Raw genomic sequence first — 24,608 nt, 5'->3', positions numbered from 1 at the left:
GCACATTTAGCATATTATGACTGCAAGAAGGCCCCAGTATAAGGATAGCCCATAGTTAAGAACAGAGCCTGTTCTTAACTGTGGGCCATCCTTATACTGGGAGCTTCTTAACCTGGGAACTTGCTGTATTGCAGTCATAATATGCTAAATGTGCTAATATTGCAGTCATAATCATGACTTGAAATTTGAACCATTGTATATTTAACTTGAATCACCATGTATTTAACTTCAGTTTGCTACAATAGAGCCTATTGTAGCAAATCTGAAGTTAAATAAATAGTGATTCAAGTTAAATATACTATGGTTCAAATTCATTATACAATATTAATTACATAATAATATTGTGCCAGCTTACATACAAATTCAACTTGAGAATAGAACTCATTTTTAAACTAATTCCTATCTGTATAGCACATTTTAAGAAGAACACAGAAATGATGTATATTACAGCTGAATTGAATTCTACTGAATTAAATCACTCTTACTTCTTGGTAAATTAATAATGGATAAAGTATATGTATTTCTATATCCCTGAAAGAAGCAGTGTGATATGAACCTTTCATAAAATTTACAATGCAATAAACACACTGTGGTAGAACTTATAAATGTGCACAGGTATTCATTTTGAAGATATAATAAAATTTAAGGTATTTCTAAAATGAACATGCAGCAATCTCTAAATGTGTAACTGTTTAATTAATTTATTCAATTTATATGGTTTTTCTACATAACTTTATAGGGCTGGCTCAGTCTTGCAGTTTGCATTTGTGTCTTAAGTATCATTATTGTAATTATTTTTGTAGAACGTATTATTTTATATTTCTGCAATATATAGTATTATGTATGTAAAAGAAACATTGAATTTTAAAACAATCAGATTAAAAATAATGCCAACAGAAAAAATATATATAAAATATGACTAACAGTAATCTACTGATGAGTAATATAACCATAAATTAATGCTTAGTTATTAATATTAGTTTCTTAAGGTCCTTGTGTAACTCCATTCCTTATCCAAACCTATTTGTTTCATAGGTTTAATTACCCAACTAATTACATCATTCGTGTTAGCAGTATTGATATTACCTCGCTGGGTAGTAAAAAGTCTGCAAGAAAACATCTAAGATCAGAGATCACCAAGGACTCCTTCATTCAACCCTGAGCTACATATAATGCATTCTATTGATTTCTTTCATAGTTTATATTCTTTTTGGTTTACATACCTAATTATCTAACCAGTCTTTCTGCCCTTTCTGCCCTCCTACATAATTAATTTTTTTCTTGTGAAGAATTCTTTCACATTTTTTCTCTTTACAGAAGGAAATGAGACAGAGGATGTGTTAACTGGTCCTGCCATAAAATTTGCATTTGGGAAATAGATTCAAATGATCTTTTCCATGAAAATATTACAGGAGGTTTTACATTAAGGATAATTATGAAACAAATAGTTTTAATTTCAAAACTGTCGAACAATAATACTATAGAACACATGCAATACATATTATTAAATTTCATATGTTCAATATGTATAATTCCTAAAATTGTAGTAATTCTAATATTAACCTAACCATTAGAAGAATCTTACTGTCATATTTCAGTAAGATTATTTATTTATTTATTTATTATTTACATTTCTATACCGCCCTTCTCTGAAGACTCAGGGCGGTTTACAGCCAAGTTAAAAAGACATATACAAAAATTAAAACACAATATTTGAAATTTCAAAATCTGAAACCATAAGGCCGAATATTAAAATAATAAGAAATAAAGCCACTCAATTAAAAATTACTCTCAGGCCAACCCTGCTTGTTGAAACAAAAAAGTCTTGAGCTCGTGTTTAAAGGCCCGGAGGTCGGGAAGAAGGCGTAGCCCCAGAGGCAGTTCGTTCTATAGGGTAGATGCCCCAACAGAGAAGGCTCTTCCCCTGGGGGCCGCCAGCCGACATTGTTTAGCTGACGGCACCCCGAGGAGACCCTCCCTGTGGGAGCGCACAGGTCAATGGGAGGCTATTGGCGGCAGTAGGCGGTCCCGTAAGTAACCTGGTCCTATGCCATGGAGCGCTTTAAAGGTGATCACCAACACCTTGAATTGCACGCGGAAGACCACCGGCAACCAGTGCAGCTTGCGTAGGAGAGGTGTTATATGTAAGCTCCGAGATGCTCCCTCTATCCCCCATGCAGCCGCATTCTGTACCAGTTGAAGTCTCCCGGTGCTCTTCAAGGGGAGCCCCATGTAGAGAGCATTGCAGTAATCCAGGCGGGAGGTAACGAGGGCATGAGTGACCGTGCATAACGAATCCCGGTCCAGGAAGGGACGCAGTTGGCGGATCAGGCGAACCTGATAAAAAGCTCCCCTGGCAACGGCCGTCAAGTGTTCTTCCAACGACAGCCGTGCATCCAGGAGAACGCCTAAGCTGCGAACCAATTCCCTGGGGGCCAGTGACTCGCCCCCCACAGTCAGCGACGGAACTAGCTGACTGTACCGGGATGCCAGCATCCACAGCCACTCCGTCTTGGATGGGTTGAGTCGAAGTCTGTTCGTCCCCATCCAGACCCGAACGGCTTCAAGGCACCGGGACATCACATCGACGGCTTCGTTGGGGTGATCCGGGGTGGAAATGTACAGTTGAGTGTCATCAGCGTACAGCTGGCAACTCACCCCAAAACCACGGATGATCTCCCCCAACAGTTTCATATAGATGTTGAACAGGAGGGGCGAGAGAACCGACCCCTGCGGCACCCCACATGTGAGGTGCCTCGCGGTCGATCTCTGCCCCCCCGCCAACACTGTCTGCAAGCGGTCGGAGAGATAAGAGGAGAACCACCGAAAAACGGTGCCCCCCACTCCCAGGCTCCCCAACCGCTGCAGCAAGATACCATGGTCGATGGTATCAAAAGCCGCTGACAGATCAAGTAGGACCAGGATAGAGGAACAACCCCTATCCCGGGCCCTCCAGAGATCATCAACCAACGTGACCAAAGCTGTCTCCGTGCTGTACCCAGGCCAGAAGCCGGACTGGCACGGGTCTAGATAAACAGTTTCATCCAGGTACCGAGGGAGCTGATGTGCCACAACACTCTCAACAACCTTCGCCACAAAACGAAGGTTAGAGACCGGACGGTAGTTCGATAAAATAGCTGGATCCAGGGAAGACTTCTTGAGGAGGGGTCTCACCACCGTCTCTTTCAAGGCTGTGGGGAAGATACCCTCCTTCAAAGAAGCGTTAACAATTCTCTGAAGCCAGCCTCGTGTAACCTCCTATGTGGCCAGTACCAACCAGGAGGGACACGGGTCCAATAAACATGTGGTAGCATTCAGCCCTCTCAGTATCCTGTCCATGTCCTCGGGAGTCACAGAATCGAATTCCCCCCAAATAATATTCTCAAGAGCTGCCTCCGCCGTCCCACCCGAATCCACCCAATCAGCGTCCAGCCCGTCCCGGATCTGAGCAATTTTATCGTGCAGATACATTCCAAACTCCTCAGCACGTCCTTGCAAGGGGTCCTCCTGATCTCCCTGGAAAAGCAGAGAGCGGGTCACCCTAAACAAGGCGGCTGGGCGGTTATCTGCCGATGCGATAAGGGCGGAAAAGTATTCCCACTTTGCTGTCCCTATCGCCACTAAGTAGGCCTGAACGTAAGACCGTACTAGTGTTCGGTCAGATTCGGAACGGCTGGCCCTCCAGTTGCTCTCTAGGCGTCTTTTCCGGCGCTTCATCTCTCTCAGCTCCTCAGAGAACCAAGGAGCTGGTCGAGAACGGTGCCGGGTCAGAGGCCGCAAAGGCACGACACGATCCAAAGCCCCTGCCCCCGCCGTTTCCCAGGCAACGACAAGTTCTTCGGTCGAGCCGTGAGCCAGATCGTCAGGAAATGGCCCAAGCTCCGTCAGGAACCTCTCTGGGTCCATCAGGCGCCTGGGACGGAACCAGCGCATTGGTTCCGTCTCCCTCCAGTGTGGGTTTGCGGTTCGAAAGTCGAGACGAAGGAGCGAATGATCTGACCATGACAGGGGTGTAATAACCAAATTCCCCAATTCCAGATCATTCAGCCACTGTCCCGAGACAAAAATCAAGTCCAGCGTGTTTCCTCCAATGTGAGTGGGACCATTCGTTAACTGGGTCAGGTCCAAGGCTGTCATGGAAGCCATGAACTCCCGGGCTGTCACCGATGTCTCGCCCACCGACGGCAAATTGAAATCCCCCATGACCATAAGCCTGGGGGAATCAACCGCCGCCTCGGCAATCACATCGAGCAGCTCAGGCAGGGCTGCTGTCACGTGGCAAGGAGCCAGGTACGTGATCAGCAAGCCCACCTGCAACCCCTGGCCCCACCGAACAAGAAGAGACTCACAGCTGGCTATCTGCGGGACAGTGACCTCCCTCGGCTCTAGACTCTCGTTTATAATAACCGCCACCCCTCCATCCCTACCTTGTACCCTCGGCTGATGGAATGCTCGGAAACCCGGTGGGCACATTTCTACCAGGGGGACACCCCCTTCCGTGCCCAACCAGGTCTCCGTAACACCCATCAGGTCCGCGCCCCCCTCTTGAATAAGATCTGAAATAAGGGGGTTTTATTGTTCACGGACCTGGCGTTGCACAACATCAGCCGAAGGTCAAGGCCCCGAGGATTCCAGCCACCCAGGGAACGGGAGAAGACAGAGGGTCCAGAGTGCGCAATCGCTTGTAAACAGCGAGGGCGCACTCCCCTAACAAGATACGGATCCCCGCTTCCGCCATATCTGCCCCTCCCACTAACCGTGCCAATTGAATAACCCTCATGGCCTTGGGTACCAGCCTCATCCCCCAGTGTTACCTCCGAACCTACCTGTAACTCGCGAGCCCTTGCAGGGTCTGGCCCCTGTAATGGGTCTCCCCCACGACCCACCTCAACCCTCCCTCCCTTTAAAAATTTGTTAAAAGCCTTAATTAAAAAACCCCTTAGGTTCCTTTTTGACGCGTGCCAGATAAATGAATAACTGAACATAAAAAATATATATTTTAAAAAACCATCTACAACTGAGTAACACATTACATTACAATCCATTAGAACGGATAGCCATATTTTTAGAACTATAATTTAATTTTTTAAAGGCCTTGACTCTCTACTTTTTGCAGCATTACCCCATATTCATAAAACTTGGGTCAAAATCAGAATTTTTTTTTAAAATATCCTAACCAAGAAATAAGAGTATATACTTTGTTTATTCTAAACAGCTTGTGTCAGAAACAGATGTGGTAGTTTAGAGCATATGATGCATATAGAATCGAATTATTAATGCCTTTGTTTAATATATATTTTTTAAAATTATACAATATAATATTAATAGCTACACATGCAAATACAAGAATGAAGAAGTTATTTAACGTTGGTGTATATTTTATCATTATCATTTCCCAAACTTTAGAAAAAATTGTTTACGTGCATTTATTTATATGGGGGAGGAATTAAATACAAATTTTATACCAAAATAGTGTATCGTAACATCAAGCTTAAAAAAATACATTTCACATAAAAGAAAAATTTATCAAAATGAAATAACTCTTACAGGAATGAAGATGGGTAATCTTTGGGAAATTTTCCTGCTACTTAGTCATGGCCTTTAGTCTGTTTTTTTTGTGACATGACTTAGCAGAAGCCTTCAGGAATTACTGTACAGTTTTAATAAATATTATTTACTCTCAAGCCTTTGATACTCCATTCTGTTGCACAAAAATTACAAATCACCTATTCTACAAATTTCAGCCATGAACTTTATTAAAAGAGCCCTAAGAATATATTCAACAAAATATGAGAAATTATAATGGATAAAAAATCCTGTTGAAGAATATTTCCAAACAAAGTATCATGTAGCTGTGCATTTTCAATGGACATGAAAAGAAGTATCACCGTGCAGCATGCAAGCCAGCAAGAATAGTGTTAGTTTCCATGGTCCATAAAAACATTGTTATTTGATGGTTTAGCAGTAGCCACAATTCTTTTTTTCCTGTTTATATAAGATAAATAAGCTGGGCTTTGGATGCCACACAAAAACTAATGCTGAACTCTAGACATTTTAAATTTCACCAAGTTAGAGCTGGGAAACTTTTACTTAAAGCAGTTACTGCCAGTTAATGCACAGTATTTGGCTTGATAGACAAATGCTACGGTTTAGATTAATTCAGCTTCCCACGTGTCTGATTCTCTATTTCTGGGTTGTCTGTTAATTGTTTTTATTCAGTTTCACAGGTTAACGGAAAAAACAACAAAGCCTAGTTACCTCAAATAAAGATACAACAGAGTTCATAAATAGCTTTAATTTTTAACAAAAATTTAAAGAATGTTATAATTGTATGGAAAACAAGCTAGAATGAGCTCAGACAATTTTTTTCCCAAGTCGATAAAATATTTAGGAGCCCACCTAAATTTAGGTTGTAGTATCTATATTATCCATTAAGCTAGGAATCCAAATTTGCCTCAAGATCTGTGTCGATCACATGATACCCCTTCCCAAATCCCATTTCCTGAGCCACGTCTTTTTCACTCAGCAGTCTTTTTCTGCTTCTGTGCAGGGAAAAAAATAATCCTTCTCTATTCTTAGAAATTATTAACTTTTGAGTGTTGAACTTCCATTGGCTAAATAATGCCTGTAGGCCATGGAGTTCTTTTATGTTAAAGACAATATTGTCATTGAAATTGTTCCAGACTCCTAAATTTTATAGCTGAATTTAAAATTCTGATAAGATAAAAAGGAAAAATAGATATACATTCAAGTGAAAGACCAACTACATAGTTGAATTTGGAAGTTCATTAGTTTATTATTGAGGAATATTCTAACAAAGTTTGGAATGTTCAAAAAAATGAGGGGTCAAATATTTCAATAAATAATTGCAGTGAGAAGAAAATGTTAGAAAGGTTGCTTTTTTTCCCCGTTCCTGTTGCTTACTTAACACATCCACTGACTTTTCCCTTCTTTAAAGTAATGAAAAAACCCATTACTACTACTCAAAACTTAAACATGACCTAATTCTTGTTCCAAAAAAGTCTTCTTTTGGAGAAAGAAGTCTTGTCAGACAACAAGAAATAGGCAAGAAATAGATAAGAATTGTCAGCAAATGAGATCTTTTTTTTGTTAAAAGAACAGCATAACTTTACATGAGTTCTAAATTAAAAGTAGCAATAGCAGAGAGTGAAAAATGGAACATTGATCCCATTATTTAATTATCCAACTGTGATCTAAAAGATAAAGAAGCTGTATAAAATATGTGCCTTTATCGTTTTAACAAAGCTCAATAGACTGTTTTTGCGATGAAATAGCCCACCACTGAAAATGCTATTCACATAAATGGATTCCCATTAAAATTATGAGTCTATGTGAAGCAGTGAAAATTGAACTTAGCCCTTCAAGGTCAGATAAGGAAAGAGATTCCAAAAAACTGACTGGAACTATATTTATGTAGGCCACAGTAAAAACATCTTGAACGGCTGAATTCTCTTCTCCATTCCCCTTATCCTATATGAACTAGGGGGGGAGTCAGTCTGGGCTCCTTTCTTATGCTTTTGCTATTGCTCGGGGTTAGACTTACAACACTTCATTTAGTGATTGTTCGAAGTTACAACGGCACTGAAAAAATTTATAACCATTTTTCACACTTATGACCGTTGACCCATCCCCACATGATTTACATCTGGATGCTTGACAACTAGTTCATATCTATGACAGTTAGTGTCCTGGGATCATGTGATCACCCTTTGTGACCTTCTGACAAGCAAAGTCAATGGGGAAGCCAGATTCACTTAACAACTGTATTACTGATTTAACAACTGCAGTGATTCACTTAACAAGAAAAGTGGCAAGAAAAGTCATAAAATGGGGCAAAAGTCACTTAACGAATTTCTCATTTAGCAACATAAATTCTGGGCTCAATTCTGTTCATAAGTCAAGGACTACTTGTACCGTGATGAGTATATCCAAAGAATTTTTGTATTAAGATTATATAGTTGAAAGAAGGATACAATGGTATAACTTTTTTCCACTGAGAGAAATAGAATTATGCCTGTAAAAAATAAGAGCCTTGCTGACTCCATATCTATGCCTCTCATGACCTAAGCTAAACCTAAACTAATTAGCTGTGTAAGGCATTAAGATAAGAAAGTATGTATGACGCCTTTTCTGAGAAAACAAAGGCATAAACTTGATTAGTACATTCCGAGTTGGGTCAGGCTGACCAAAGTTCATTAATAGTAGGAAAGATGCTGACATGTTCAAATTAATTGTTTTATTAAGGACACATGGAAAGGGGATATCTAATTGGGGATATCAGATTGGGGAATATGTTGCTGAATAAGCCCAAAACTTTATGTAACATCTGATAAACAGTGATAAGAGGGAGTTTGGGGGCATTTTAATTGTTTTGCTGATGGTTATAAACCATGTATTCTGACCTATAAGATGTTCTCTCTTTTTCTTGGGAGAACCCTTTTGCAAAAGCTTACGATATATATCTCTGTAATAAATCTGCTTTTTAATTGTTCATTGTCTCTGCACTACTTTCTATGAGGTTAAATTTTTAAATCTCACACACTTATGCACAAAGCAGGATGGAAAATAGGGCTAGTTCTATACTCTTTAGTATCAAAAATGTAATACGTTTACTTTCATTAGAATTTTAACAGTACTAATTATACTCAGAACATTTTATTTAATTATACTGTCATGCTACCCATTAATAAGAGCTATCTGGACAATCAGTTAAACATTTCTTCTTCTTTTCTTCCTCTTTTAGCACATTGGGTGTTGAGGTTAAGCTTTGTAATACTAAAATATAAAAACACAAAATATGTTCCTAATATTGACAAAAATAATTTTGGAATGCTTCATTGATATTCATTGAATTATCTATGACTTCATGTCCAGTTTGGATTGCTTTCAAGACAGTTCTGAATAATTAAGATTAAATGACAGATTTAGAAGCTAGTAAGTTTGTTGTTCTTTTCTCTACTTCCATATAAGAAATTATTCCAATGTTATTAATTATTAAGGATTTAATCTTAAAGAGTGAAATTTATCAATACTTTTCAACTAATGACTATTAGCCAACATACAGATCATCTGTAGAACATGAAATTTATTCAGATTATTGAGGCATATGCAAAATATATTTGCATACTCACTTTATATTGTGAAATGACAAGATTTCTTATTTTATGCACAATTGTGTGTTTACTTTTTTATTCTGGATTGCGTTACATAGTTCTATTCTAAAACATTTTGTGCACTGTTATATTTAAACTTGTACTGTACGTTATTGGTTTTATTTCAGTATCTTATTAAAATATCATAACTGATTTTTAATGAGGCCTTTGATACATTTCATAAGATTCTCAAGTGCAGAAGAAAAATTTTGATTGCATGGAACCTCCTTTGGGCATAGGAACCGTAAGTAGAATTCTTGGTGCTCTCTAAACTTAGTTGTTTGTTTGCATCTATTTTTTCTGCTTGATTGTGTGTCTGTTTAATCCCCACTTATCTGGATGTTGGTTGATGTTCTGATCTTTTGGTTTTCTTTTTAGTTTTTTTAGTGTCTCTTTTGAATGTAAATGTGGTTTATTTCTATGTTCTATTGATGGCAGATTTATCTGAATGCCAAAGTTTCTAGGAATTCCCTAGCATTACTGGATTTAGTCTAGTCTGAGATGCTCATAATTTACCAGCTGAAAGCATGGCGAGTCTGTCCGTGTGTGTGTGAGACTAAGTTTTACTGTGTTTTCTTACTGCTAGTTGGTGTTCATAAATGTGCTCTGCTAGTCTTCTGCCTGTCTGTTCGACATAGCGGTTGTTATAATCCTTACACTGCATGTTGTAGATAGATCCTGCTTTTTCTTCTTGGACTACGGGATCTTTTGGTTTAGAATGATTTGGAGAACTTTAGTAAGTCTATGTGTTATGGTGATGCCATGTGGTTGTAACAATCTGTTTGGTTATTTTTTTTTGAAGTATTGCAGTGTTATCCTTTCATCACTTGTGTAGGTTGTGCTGCAATGGGTCAATTAACCAGGGACTGCTGAAAAAGTATACATTTCATTGGATGAAGTTACCGTATATACTCGAGTATAAGCCGAGTTTTTCAGCACGTTTTTTCTGCTGAAAAACGTCCCCTCGGCTTATACTCGAGTCTACGTCTTCGGGAACCCCGCACAGGAGGGGGTACCGAACGGACTCCCATGGGAGGGACGGGGAGCGGGCCCGCCGAGGTCTCGCGGGATTTGTCGCCCCCAGGCCGGCCCCCATTCCCGTGTCTGGTGGGCGGACGGCGCAAACTTGGCGGGCTGTGCATTGGCGCGGGGAAGCCCTGGTGGTGCAGTGTTCCCGTTCGCCCTGGCCCCCGCCCCCCGATCTCCTGCGCGGGGAGCGAGGGAGCGAGCCAGCGAACGGCTTCGGGCACCGCGGACTTTGGCAAGGAGGAAGGTGGGAGGGAAGCGGAGCTGCCGGCTGTGGGGGGGTTGAGGGGCGTGCAAGAGGAGTGAGCGTGGAAAGGCCTTTTTGTGTGTGTGTGCGTGTGTGTGCGCGCCTGTGTGCCCTAGGGAGGGAAGCGGAGCTGCCGGCTGTGTGGGGGGGTTGAGGGGCGTGCAAGAGGAGCGAGCGTGCGCGCCTGTGTGCCCTAGGGAGGGAAGCGGAGCTGCCGGCTGTGGGGGGGTTGAGGGGCGTGCAAGAGGAGTGAGCGTGGAAAGGCCTTTTTGTGTGTGTGTGGGTGTGTGTGCGCGCCTGTGTGCCCTAGGGAGGGAAGCGGAGCTGCCGGCTGTGTGGGGGGGTTGAGGGGCGTGCAAGAGGAGCGAGCGTGGAAAGGCCTTTTTGTGTGTGTGTGTGTGTGTGTGTGTGTGTGCGTGTGTGTGCGCGCCTGTGTGCCCTAGGGAGGGAAGCGGAGCTGCCGGCTGTGGGGGGGTTGAGGGGCGTGCAAGAGGAGTGAGCGTGGAAAGGCCTTTTTGTGTGTGTGTGCGTGTGTGTGCGCGTGTGTGCCCTAGGGAGGCGGAGCTGCCGGCTGTGGGGGTTGAGGGGCGTGCAAGAGGCGCGCCTCCTCCTCTTCCTCCACGCCGCTCCTCTTGCACGCCTCAACCCCACCATCCCCACCCTCTCCAGCGTGAAGGTCACCTCCTCCTCTTCCAGGCGGCGGCGGCGGCGGCTCAGCGAGCGCCACAGCCGGCAGCTCCGCTTCCTCCCACTGGTCCCAGTCCAGCCGAACGGTGAAAGCGACATGCCGGCGCCGCTCCGCTTTCACCGTTCGGCTGATTGGGACCGCATGGGTCGCGCGGCGGGCGGGGAGCCGCCAGCCTTCTCGGCCGACGCTTTCACCGTTGAAACCCTCCTCCTCTTCCAGGCGGCGGCGGCGGCGGCGGCTCAGCGAGCGCCACAGCCGGCAGCTCCGCTTCCTCCCACTGGTCCCAGTCCAGCCGAACGGTGAAAGCGAGCGCGCCGGCATGTCGCCACCGCTCGCTGGACTGGGACCAGTGGGAGGAAGCGAGCTGCCGCTGTGGCGCCCGCTGAGCCGCCGCCGCCGCCGCCGCCGCCTGGAAGAGGGAGGAGGTGACCTTCACGCGCGGAGAGGGTGGGGGATGGTGGGGTTGAGGCGTGCAAGAGGAGCGGCGTGGAGGAAGAGGAGGAGGCGCGCCTCTGCACGCCTCAACCCCCACACAGCCGGCAGCTCCGCTTCCCTCCCTAGGGCACACAGGCGCGCACACACGCACACACACAAAAGGCCTTTCCATGCTCACTCCTCTTGCACGCCTCAACCCCCACAGCCGCAGCTCCGCTTCCTCCCACCTTCCTCCTTGCCAAAGTCCGCGGTGCCCGGCCGTTCGCTGGCTCGCCGCCGCTCCCAGCGCAGGAGATCGGAGGACGGAGGCCAGGCGAACGGGAACAGCCCACGCTCCGAAGAGGAAAGGGAGCGAGTGGGTGGGTGGCTGGGACGAGACCCCACCACAAACACACACACACACGCCCGTGAGACGCCTTGCTTGCATGTCACACACACGCACCGCTCGCTGGGAAAAAAAGGATGGATGGATGGATGGAAGTAAGGAAGGAAGGATGGATTGATGGATGGAGGCGACCGCTTTGAAGCGCAACCTTCTCCCGCAACTAAGGGGGTCAATGTTTTCCCAATCCTAGGGTGTGGGGAAACAGTCATTCTTTCTTCCCTCCTAGTCTCTCCCGAGATCGCACTGCAGCGCCCATCATCCCCAGCCGGCAATCTGAGCTCGTGCCATGGCCGGCGTGGAGGGTGTGGTGGTGGTAAAACGGCCAGGAGAAAGCTTTCGCTCTTTTCGAGAGGTCCTCTTGGAAGGCTGCCTTGGAAAGGGAAAGTGGGGAGGGGGCAGAGATTTCTCCCTCAAAGGTCCCCTTGGAAGGCTGGGTTGGAAAGGAAAGTGGGGAGGGGCAGAGATTTCTTCCTCGGGTCCTTCTAGAGTCCTTGAGAAACTGATATCATACAAGGTTAATAAATTATACTCCTCCTCCTCATTGATGAGTTTTTCATCCTGAAATTGATTGAAACAGTGTACCATCATATGCTGCCATAGTATAGTGTTAACAACATCTGTAAAGATGATATATGAGCATGACACTAAGTTTTTTCTATATTTCCCCCTTTATTGAAAAACTTCCATCATGCTTCTTTCTGAAAACAAAGGTCATTATAATATACCTCATTATATATTTGATTTGATGATATTTCAGTTAATAAATACCATTTAAGGTGTTAAGCTTCTTTTCTTTTTCAGCAGCAAAGTGAATTACAACTTTAAAGAACTTTATTACTTTATATTCATTTATTTTAAGTATAGATTTTAGATTTTTAAACAAATATGTTTAGAGCTTTTATATCTTTCAAGTTATTCAAATTATCCCCTCAGCAGGTATATAATGGCATCCAATTCCAATATCATGTTGGGGCTTTTGAGCAAGGGAGGAGGAACGTGAGCACCGCCTTTCGCCCTGGCATTCCGGGATTTCCCTTTGTTTAGAGCTGGGAATCCTCCTTCCCCCTTTTGCACTCCCTCCCTCCCTCCCTCTCTCTCTCTCTCTCTCACACACACACACACACACACACACACACACACACACACAGACTTCTAAAGTCGATTGGCACAATGAAAGGCAAAGACCACAATTGTTTTAAGAAAGAAGCTTTAGCAGGGAGGGGGGATGGGAGGGTGTTTTAAGTTTTGGCAAACAGCCAGGCCAACTGTATTGGAGAAGGTCACACAACTGGCCTTAACATTTTAGCTGCTGTCTTTTTCCTCACACTTGGGTTTAATGATATTAGAGACCCTTATTGCCCTGCCAAAAAAAAAAAAAGCCACCCCAACGTCTATGAAAATTAACCTTCTCTGCCAAGAGACACTGTGCAGGGTATTTTCACTATTGGTGTGCATACAGGCTTAGATTTGTGCTGGGTTCTTAGTGCTTAGAGCACTGACCTTCAGAGGCACCCTGGTCCCTTGGAAGCTAAAGGAGGACTCATTTTCATGCTTGCAGTTGTATTGTCAATTTCTGTGAGACAATGTTGTTGAAGTAACTCACTCACTCATTCATTCATTCATTCATTCCTTGTGTGTCCAATCACACTTAGCCAATAAAAATTCTATTCTATTCTATTCTATTCATTCATTCATTCATTCATTTATTTTGTCAAATACATATTAAATAATTATATAAATATAAGCATGAATTGAATACATAAAAGGAATACAACTAAAGGGAACATTAGGACAGGGACGGTAGGCACGCTGGTGCTCTTATGCACGCCTTACAGACCTCTTAGGAATGGGGTGAGGTCAATACTAGATAGTCTTTGGTTAAGGCTTTGGGGATTTTGGGAAGAGACCACAGAGTCAGGTAGCACATTCCAGGCATTAACAACTCTGTTACTGAAGTCACATTTTCTGCAATCTAGATTGGAGAGGTTCACTTTTAAGTTTGAATCTATTGTGTTCTCGTGTATTGTTGTGGTTGAAGCTGAAGTAGTCATTGATAGGAAGTACATTGTAGCAGATAATTTTATGAGCTATGCTCAGGTCATACCAAAGGCGGCGTAGTTCTAAATTTTCTAAAGCTGGGAATCCTCCTTCCCCCTTTTGCACTTTTATTGTTTTTCGTTCAAATAAATATTCATGTTATTTTACTTGGCTCTATCTTTATTTTTTACATTGACCAGTAGCTGCCTCATTTCCCACCCTCGGCTTATACTCGAGTCAATAGTTTTTCCCAGTTTTTGTGGTAAAATTAGGTGCCTCGGCTTATATTCGGATCGGCTTATACTCGAGTATATACGGTATATAGGTTTCCTTTTTCTGGAGTAGTGTATTGCTGCAGTGTTTTTATACATATCTGAATAATATGCTTACCCAGCGCCTATTGAGGGATTTTGGGTTGTTACTTTGTTAATGATTAGTGTGGGTTGTTTTTCAATAGAGTTGTGTTTCTAATTTGCCATTATTTCTCCTGCTGATGATGATATTCACATTATATAGTGTGTTGTTTTCTTCTTCCCTTGTGAATTTTATTCCTTTGAAGATGTTGTTGATTGTTTCATGTGTCTTGTTCTTTTTTTATTATGACAAAGGTGTTGTCTATGTACCTGATCCATATTTTTAGTTGTACGTGTGGGAGTGCTAGTTTCTAGATACTGTATTATAATCTCTGCTATAAAACCTGAAAGTGGTGGATTCTTTTGCTAGTTCTGAATTTCCACAATATCACCATAGCACACAAAGCAATTAAAGCCCCTCCAAATCTTAATTAGCCCAAAAACTCCAAAAACAGGAGTCATCTACAACATATAGTATAAGGACTATAACAAGGACCGACTGGCATAAGACTAGGAGCATGTACCAATCAGAAGGCAAGATGAAAACTTAATCTCATAATTAAACTAACTGACAGAATTAATCATATTTTCAACTGGAAGCATTCTATACCAAGCCAAATTCAACAACACTGGGGAATTCCTTGAAAGTTAACATTCAGACAAATCAGCTATCAATAGAGACAAAACATGTTTACATGCCATTCAAGAAAGACCAAAAAATAAAAAAGCTAAGAAGGAAACAAAAAGATCAAAACATATTCTTTGTAGCAAACACACCAGATAAACAGGAATTAACATCATAAAAACAATAAAGCAGAAAACAATGCCCTAATCAAGAAACTATCAAGGAGAAAACCACACCTGCATCACATTGGCAGGGAAGTTACTATATATAAATAAGGGGAAAACTCCGCATTCACTAATACTGATGATGCTACTTAGTCAGGTAATGAAATGTCTGCAAACAAACAACCAAACTCAGAGAGCACCAAGGATTCCATAGTTCAACTTTGAGATACATTTCTATTGTATCTTTTGTATCTTCTTTTGTATCTTCTACTGTATTGTATTGGAACCATATGTAATGTATTCCTAAAGCAGGGGTCTCCCACCTTGGTCCCTTTAAGACTTGTGGACTTCAACTCCCAGAGTCCCTCAGCCAGCAAAGCTGGCTGAGGAACTCTGGGAGTTGAAGTTCACAAGTCTTAAAGGGATCAAGCTGGGAGACCCCTGTCCTAAAGCATTCTGTATAGTTACCCCTACCCTTTCCTTAGATGCTTCTAATTTTCCATAATTGGTTGAAATTAAATTTCGTAGACTAAGTAGGAAAGTACAAAGAAATAAATTTACAACTTGAAGTTGATGGAATATAAGAAAAATGTAACACTGTTAGATATGTCAGTGTTCTGCTTTGATAATGGCCAATTTCCCCTTGTTCCGACTACCGTATTTTTCAGACTATAAGACGCACCTGCGTATAAGACGCACCAAGATTTCAAAGAGGGAGGCAAGAAAAAAAAAGGTTTTGCCCTCTCCAGCCTCTAGGAGCACTCTGCAGGCCTGCCAAACCCTCTGTGCATCCCATTTTTGTGAAAAACGGGCGGTACAGAGGTTTTGGAAGGCTTGCAGAGTGCTCCTGGGGGCTAGGGAAGGCGTGGGGAGTTTGGGAGGCCAAAAACGGGGGCGTTTTTGCCCTCCCCAGCCCCCAGGAGCACTCTGCAGGCCTCCCAAAGCCTCTGCATGCCCAATTTTTGCGAAAAACGGACATTTTTGCTCTCCCCAGCCCACAGGAGCACTCTGTAGGCCTCCCAAAGCCTCTGCATGCTCAATTTTTGCGAAAAACGGACATTTTTGCTCTCCCCAGCCCACAGGAGCACTCTGCAGGCCTCCCAAAGCCTCTGCATGCCCAATTTTTGCGAAAAACGGAGATTTTTGCTCTCCTCAGCCTACAGGAGCACTTTGCAGGCCTCCCAAAGCCTCTGCACACCGTTTTTGTGAAAAATGGGCCCATTTTTCGCAAAAACAGGACATAAGGGGCGGGGCTTCGGGAGGCCAAAAATGGCTGTATTTGGTGTACAAGACACACCAACATTTCCGCCCTCTTTTAGGGGGGGAAAAGTGTGTCTTATACTCCAAAAAGTATGGTACATAATCTACAAATTTGTCATAAAGTTCTTAATACCCCCCAAATTCTAAGTTTATGTTTTACAAGAACAGAATAGCATTGCTCAATTTTCCTGATTCCCCCATTTCATTGCCAGCCTATCACACAATGTTCCAGAGGACCACTCAATCCTCAGGAATAACTTAAAAGGAATCTCCAGAACTGTTAAGTGAGGAATGCTCTGGTTATCTATCAGCATCCAATCTAACAAACTGGTTACCAAGTTGAAAAATAGATGTATTTATAACTATCTGAAGCACCTCAAGTGATGCTTTAGAATTTGGATATTTTTCCAACAATGCATCAATAATTATTTTCTCTTGACACTTGCCTTTTATGTGTATTCAGTAGCATATACAAGATAAAATCTGTGACAACTGTGAGATATATAAACACTGAAGTTACAGCAGTGCTTCACAATCACAACTCATACTTATTTCAGATTTACAACAGAAAATATTTTTATAAAATTGAGATTTATTTTTTAATATTTAATTTCTTATTAAATATAATAGCTAATGGATTTTAAAGCAGAAATATGGATTTAACATTTTTAAAATCTGATGTAGTTTACATTTAAAGGCTAGATGGAGGTGAATATATTGATAATGTCTCCAAAAATATTAGACTACTTTAATATATTTTGGCTTTTCTGCATTGGTTTAATCACCCTGATAGCTCATGAATTATTTAAAGTAATTTCTACATTTAATATTTGTAGAAAAAAGTAATGCATTGAAAAAAATTAGAAACTTAAATGAAAGAGCTAATTTTAGATCAGTTTGTTAGCATTCTGGCTGTCTTAGATGAATTTCAGTAGACTAATCATTTTGAAAAGATGGACAAAATAATGAACAACCTAGTGTACACATGCACAATTGAAAAAGTATCACAAATGCATGCAGTAACAGCTTAAGGAGTTTGATTGGTGGGGGTAAGGAGAAAAGGCAGAACAAAGCATGCCTACAACACCATTGGGAGTTGGGAGCAGTGATCAGCTGCATGCATGTTAGATACGGTGGAACACAAATACCATACCTGAGGGGAGAGCCGATGAGCAATGAAGGAGGGGTAGGGTTACTCCCTGCATTGTGACGGCGCCGTACTGCCTGACGCCTAAATGTGCTGCGTTCACGCCGAACTGTGACTGCTTCCTCATTGGCTTGTGCTGCTGCATCAAGACAGACCAAGTCAAATTGAACCTCAGACCAATAATGTTTACACCATCCAATGCTATTCCCACAAATTGTTCTTTCTTCTGCAAATCAGTTGATCATTTTAGTTCACTGCCAAATAAAAACTATGAGTATGGAATGGTCAACTTAACAAGTATCCAGCTAAGGTTTTCTTATTTCAGACAGAGAGTTTAAGTCAATTTAACAAAAAATAATTTGATTCCACAAAATTAATAGTTGTAAGCACCCATTGAAAATACATTTTAATGCCAAATAAAATCTAAATTAAATAACAATTGATAGTTTCTTAAAAAGTTAAAGACAATCCTATACTAAAATTGAAATTGCTGGGTAAGAATGGGGGTGTGGGAAGGGCGAACCTAAAATCTCCCTTGATTCCATGAACGAAATTTCATGTTTCTTTGAACCTAGCTTTTAGTTTGTCTAGAAGTACAAAATGGAAGCAAAAAAAATAATTCTCTATTGCTTTTTCCTCTCAACAAAAGTAATTATGATATGCAAAAGAGAATGTGAGCTCCCTAATGTTATTCAGTGTTATTTTATTTTTGTTATGTGCCATCAAATCATTTTCAAGTTCTAGCAACCACACAGAATGATGTTTTTTTTCCCAAGGACCTTCTATCCCTAACCTGTTCTTTCAAGTTTCCCAAATATTTCAGAACTGTTTTCTAGCAACTAATTAGCAAGCATGCCTGTCCTGGAAATACATGGCATATATTTGGAAAATGTATTTCAAATAATTAATTTAAACATTGTACACTGAATCTAAAAATATCTTCCTTAAGGACAGAGATTTGTAGAAACCCCTTGAGAATCTGTGTGGTAATGAACTTCTTCCATTGATTATCCTTGGGGAGGAGTGAAGAATAGGAAGTTCAAGTAACTGGATTTTAAAATGTTGCTGTTGGATGTTTCTGAAAATAGCTTTCTTGTCTTCCTTGGAACCAGAGTTCTCTGACTCCTGTTAGCTGATTCTGACAGATTCAGAAGAAGCAGGGAATCCCACTTTTTAGTATGTAATTATACTAAAATAGCTATATATACTTTGGCTTTAGAATTTAACTGCCTTCTCAAACACATTTTAACAATAGCAATAGCACTTAGACTTAAGACTTACATTCCTCTTTTAACAGCATTTACTGCTGTATAAACTGAGATAAATAAAATATTACTTTTGAAACCACTACTGAATTCTACTTTGAAAGAAGTGATATTCAGAAGGAAAGGCCACTCTCATCAGACCAATGCAATTTCTTTACTGAAGGCTGTGCCCAATCAGGGGAGGGGAAGAATAAAAATACAGAACTAATTCAATTGTTACCAAGTCAAAGTTCAGTACTAATCTTCTAATTCAGACACTACTGAATACTACAGACAGACATTTACATTCTAGAATTCAGTTTTATTATTCTGTTTTTCTGTAACAGCTCAAGGCAATGTACATACCTTATTTTCACCACCACACCAATTTTATCCTCAAAACTAAAACAAAAATAGATTAGGCCATGACGAACTGAACTGGGTCACTTCCAATCCCAGTCCAATATTTTAATCATTATATCTTAATGGCTTTCAGTGGTGGAGAGCCAAACCCTCTGAGGGTTTTGATTAGCTTGGAGAAATGGGATCTGAGTCTTGTTCTGCTTACACTGAATTTTTAGACACCGCTGCATTCATAAAAAATGAAAAACACAGCTTGATTTAGACAGAATGGCACTCAATAGTTTGTTGAACAAGCCATTGCACCTTGGGATAAATGGTTAAGTATGAATTTGTCATCACTCTAAGCCATACATAAACATCTTCAGTTTAAAGAGACACGTACTTCCAATACACTGTACATAGCTGGCTTCTCCCACAAGCAACCAGAGTGGCACTTCTTAGAAATCATGTTCCATGGTTCATAAAATAGATATATTATCTAAAGACTCCACTTCTGACTTGTACTGTACACCCAAGTTCACAGAAGTTTAGTGTAGGACTAAACATAAGCTACCAGAAGTAATTACACTTAATCATTTTATGAAACAGAAGGGTTGTTTGCAGGCAATATCCCATCAATAAGAAGAGCTACTGACACTACACTTTGTATTTTGAAAAATCCATGCTACTGATGCAAACAAAAACAACAGGAATAAAAAAAACCCAGAGAACTATCAAAATTGTCCTAAATTATGCAAGTATGACAGGCCCATCCCAATCCTAATAATCAACCACCTGGACTAGACATGAAGTGACACTACTGTTCAGTATTTAGAGTTTACCTAGGCATGAGAGGCAACATCCATTCTAAAACATTTTAAATAGAACAGATGTGAAAATGTATCCAGATAATAACTTGAGGCCACAGATTATGGATAACCAGTAGATGCTCAGAATCCTGTTGTGTTCGTTTTAAAAAGAAAAACCAACTGATCATTATGCTTATTCACACTGCTAAATCACAGTAGCTATTTTGGTAGAGTTGATAGATAATAGTTTTAATCAGCTTCATTTATCACATACTGTATTTCTATCAGAAAATTAGGATACGCCATTGCCACTGAATACTATCATTTAAACATTGGATGAACACGTAGTGCAAGATCAGAAGATGTGGAGAGACCTGGCCCATAGAATCACCAGGAGTCGGAAATGACTGAATGGGTAACATCAATATAATCAAATACTGGATGTGTTAAACTAGTCTTGCACTCAAATCTTCCATCTTAATATATATTTTTCTCCCTAAAAATTATGCTTTAGACTGTTTATTGTCTATTAATATAGCTCAGTTAAAAGGAATAGCTGCATGTAGATAAACAAAACTTCATGATGTCCACCCACCACAGAATCTTATACTGAGATGAGGCAGGCCTCAGAAACAAAGCATTTCTACCACCAACTGGAGTCATATACATCTAGCTTGGCATTCCTCTCACTACCAAGATGGGCAGTTCTCCCTGGTAATATAAAATACCAATATTTATTTGTTTGTTTGTTTCTCAGGAATTTATTGAATTTCACATGCTTTTATCATAAAGTGCTTTGAAATTTCCTGTGAAAATAAAAAGTACACACAAATTATATTAACTAAATATGTATACATCATATTGAGCACTGAAACATTTTTATCTGTTCTAGGTTCCGCACTAAAGGCTATCACATTCATTCTGCTATTGTTTTCTTCTCATTCCTTTGGACAGGAAACATGTAATGGATAGGTTTGTATAAATTATATAGGTTTCTTTTAGATAAGAGAATGTTTTCTCAAAATAGATCATTACATTTTATTGGCAAGCGTGTATATGTGTGCATATATATAAAATCATAATCTCACATAACAATTTTTATGTCTTCTCAAAATAGATGACGTAACAATTATATCATATATAATTCCTGGCTTTTTCAACCATATTCATGAATCTTAACTAAATCTTACGAATATTTTAAAATTAAAACAGGTGAATTTTGTTCCAGATTTAGATAAATTATTCAAGAAGGCCCTTTGTTGAATTATTTCCCAGTCTTAATATTTTTTTCAAAGGAAATAGCAATCTGATATTAATGTGAATCTGTTGTTTTACAAAAACCATGGAGGGAGGGGACAGATATAAAGCGGCAAAAGAGAAAATTGTAGATTTTAAAAGCTGAGATATTCCAAGATATCAAAAAACATTACTGGCAAAACATCTTCTCATTATGTACTGCACAAATTAACATACAAGGTATGTTACAAGGGGGGGGGGGAAGCCTATTTAAAAAAGCAACTTTAGTTGGTTTTATTTTTTTCCAATTTTGAGCATAAATTAAACTGGCATTGTATCCAGAAAATCATTTTTTTCACAGCCAAGGAAAGAATGAATTTCATAATGTTACATTATTTCAAAATAGTGCTCTCATATTATTTCTTATATACCATATATTTGCTTCTCTTCTTCAATCCATGAACACACTCATTTTGACATTTTTTCCAGCCCTTGAATTTAAATATACCAACAAGTTGACATCTACGTTGCAAATAGAACAACATTTATCACTTGGAAAGTAATGAAGAATATGGACATTCCATTACAAGTGGAGTAAGTATTGGAAACAATGTAACTAAATAAACTCAGCGTAGTTATTACCCTGCAAAAAATATTGCTAAAGCTGACAGGATAATAGGAGATTTGCATTTCTATGCTAAGTACTATGGGGAAATAAAATCTGAATCTCTTTTCTTCTGAGAATACCGCTGCATATGGTTCTCTTATTCAACCTCCTACAATGTTTCACATTTCTAACTCAGCCCCAGCAAGTTAACAGAAGAACATAAAGTAGCTCTAGTATCTTACATGTTGACGTAAATTTAAATGGCAGCAATTAATTCCTAAAGTTTGCTTTTGGCAGATATGAATGACAGACGTTTATGTAAAATAATCCAATATAACCATTACTGTGTGCATAAGGCATCAGTTCTTTACAGACAGAAGATAAATTACAATATTTACCCAAAAGGAAAATTATTTTGAATTTAAGATGATTGAAAATTCTCTTGGAATGACAGAAAAAACATCATTTTACTCTGTTACCGTATTCCCAGTGATCATATATTACTTTATAGTAAAGATAAATAAGGGTGGAAGACAATTCTTCCTATCATATAAGTATCGATGTTTGTATTATAATGAATTATATCCAACTGATGTCATAAGAACTACACCACAAAATTCTAAACTATGCATTGGATCTTACTTATATCTCCATGCCAGTTCTGTGACCCTTGCAAGTTACAGGTTTATTATGAAACCTCATCATTGAGAATACTATAACTGTTAATAATTGCCAAAATGTGCATTACAACTTTCTTTACTTCTGAAAGTAAAATTATTAACTGCATTCTACTGATAAGAAAGTTTAGTATGGTTAACCATAAATAATGAACCTATTAGTCAGCTATTACGCTAGTGAATGATGTCAACACTGGATGAGAAAAGCTTCTTTCTGCGAATTTGTATCAAGGGAAGCCGGAGTAAACTTAATATTGTGCCAGCTGCTAATCATGACTATCACAATCTGATGAGTTCATGCATATCACGAATCTCATGAGATCACAGAGATTTCATCTCCCAGCTATTTCAGTTTTAAAGCAACCTAGATCTAGTTAGTGTGTTTCAGAGGTGGTATTCAGCCGGTTTGGCCAAGGTCGCCGAACCGGTAGTGATGGCCAGCTGGCCATGCCCCCAAACCAGTCCCCTGGTCCCCGCTCGTTCGCCCCTCCCGCCATGTTCATCACCATGTTCTTCACACACATGCATCCCATTGCCTTGCAAGTCCAATAGGGTGCACATGTGCGAAGAACATGGTGGCGACAGCAGCAGCTTTTTCTGCAACCTCCAATACTTTTTGGCGGCCCCCAGCCAGCCGCCACAGCCGCAAAGCGGCTCTCAAAGAGGCAGCGGCTGGCTGGAGGCCGCTGAAAACTCTGGTCAGTTTGCCTTCCAGACTTTGGACCTGCCGCCGCAGAAAGTAAGCAGCCTGAAAAAAGAGGCGGTGCAGGGGGAGGAAGCAGGGCTAGGACCGGGGCTGCTAAAGGAGGGGAAATGGGGGTGACTGGCGAAGGGAGGGCTGGAGTAGATAGGTGGAAATTCCAAAAGTTTTCCTACCTTTTCCTGTGGGCATGGCTAGGTGGGGGGGTCATGTGACTGAGTGGGCGTGAGTGATGTCAAGTTGGCCACACCCACTCAGTCACATGCCCCCTGCCTAGCTACCCCCACCAAACCAGTAGTGAAAATTTTTGACACCTACCACTGGTGTACTTAATAACAATAATTACCTCAAGTTATATTTGACAAGCCCTCATTGATTCATGATGGAAAAAACCACACAAAACAGCAGAGGATTCTTCATAAACTAACTTGGCCTGTTAGCACTGTTACATTTAGAGCCAATCAGCAAAGAAGTAGAAATTGGAGGATCAAATTGAAGTTGACATTTTATTAATTAGATGAACAGAAACAGAAACAGACTAATACTCTTAATAATTAAGATATCAGAAGAAAATAACTTTAAATTCAGCCTCTTTGCATTATCAATTCTGATGATTGCTAGAATAGCAATTTCTTAGTTCTAAAAAAGCTTAGAAACCGCTTCATTCCAACGTGATATAATAAAATTGATCTGTAATTGTTTCTTTAAAATGAACAGGTACATTTTATTTTTATTTTTTAAAAATAATACTAAGGACTAAAAAATAAGTCTGGGACACTACTATTATATAATTGTCTACGAAGAAAATAATGTTAATTTTTAGGTAATGTAAAAGCTTGGGAAATATTGATATCCTTCTAGTCCAATACATTTCAGTTCACAATACAACTAATCAAACTCTATTGCAAAGACTGTTAACATTTCTATTTGCTATATCTCTGTCAATGTTTATGATGAGGTTATGATGAATGTTTATAATAAAATAAAACTGAAAGAATAAGCCTTTTTGCATCACAGGTTGTGATAATGCTAGTTTATACTTATATTTTGTTGAATTATTTAAAAATATTTCATAAGTGAAAAAACAATGATTGCCTTCCCATTTAACTGCAAATATGCATCAACTACTTTGGTAAACAAAATGGGACAAAATTCAAATATATAAAAAGTCACACACGCATTCATACAAACATACATATACATATAGTATATATGAACATGTTGTGCTAATTAAACTCAAACAGCCAGTCAATATAAGTTATCAGAAACTCTCTCACTTGGGATTTTATTAACAGTAATATTAATTAATCAAATTATACCAATAGAAGAGCATATATTATTTATAGTAAGTTATAATTATAACATATAAGCTATAGTTATATGTTATATTCGTTGGCACTATTTATTCTTAAAACCATACAAGATACTACTGAGGAAATGCTTACAAACCAGA

The 24,608-nt window shown here is 40.1% G+C and overlaps 1 protein-coding gene across 1 annotated transcript in view; it reads right to left on the bottom strand.

The window, feature by feature from the left end:
• PCNX1 (pecanex 1) overlaps positions 1-24,608 on the bottom strand; it is a 120,299-nt gene that overhangs the window by 61,863 nt on the left and 33,828 nt on the right. The window contains exon 6 of the mRNA XM_058162083.1: positions 17,547-17,679. Within this exon, the coding sequence (XP_058018066.1) occupies positions 17,547-17,679 (133 nt within the window). The remainder of the gene's footprint in view (positions 1-17,546; positions 17,680-24,608) is intronic.

The sequence above is a fragment of the Ahaetulla prasina genome, chromosome 1, assembly GCF_028640845.1.
Source record: "Ahaetulla prasina isolate Xishuangbanna chromosome 1, ASM2864084v1, whole genome shotgun sequence".
NCBI lineage: Eukaryota > Metazoa > Chordata > Lepidosauria > Squamata > Colubridae > Ahaetulla > Ahaetulla prasina.
Note: the sequence above shows the minus strand (reverse complement) of the source record. Positions and strands in the feature narration are given on the sequence as shown.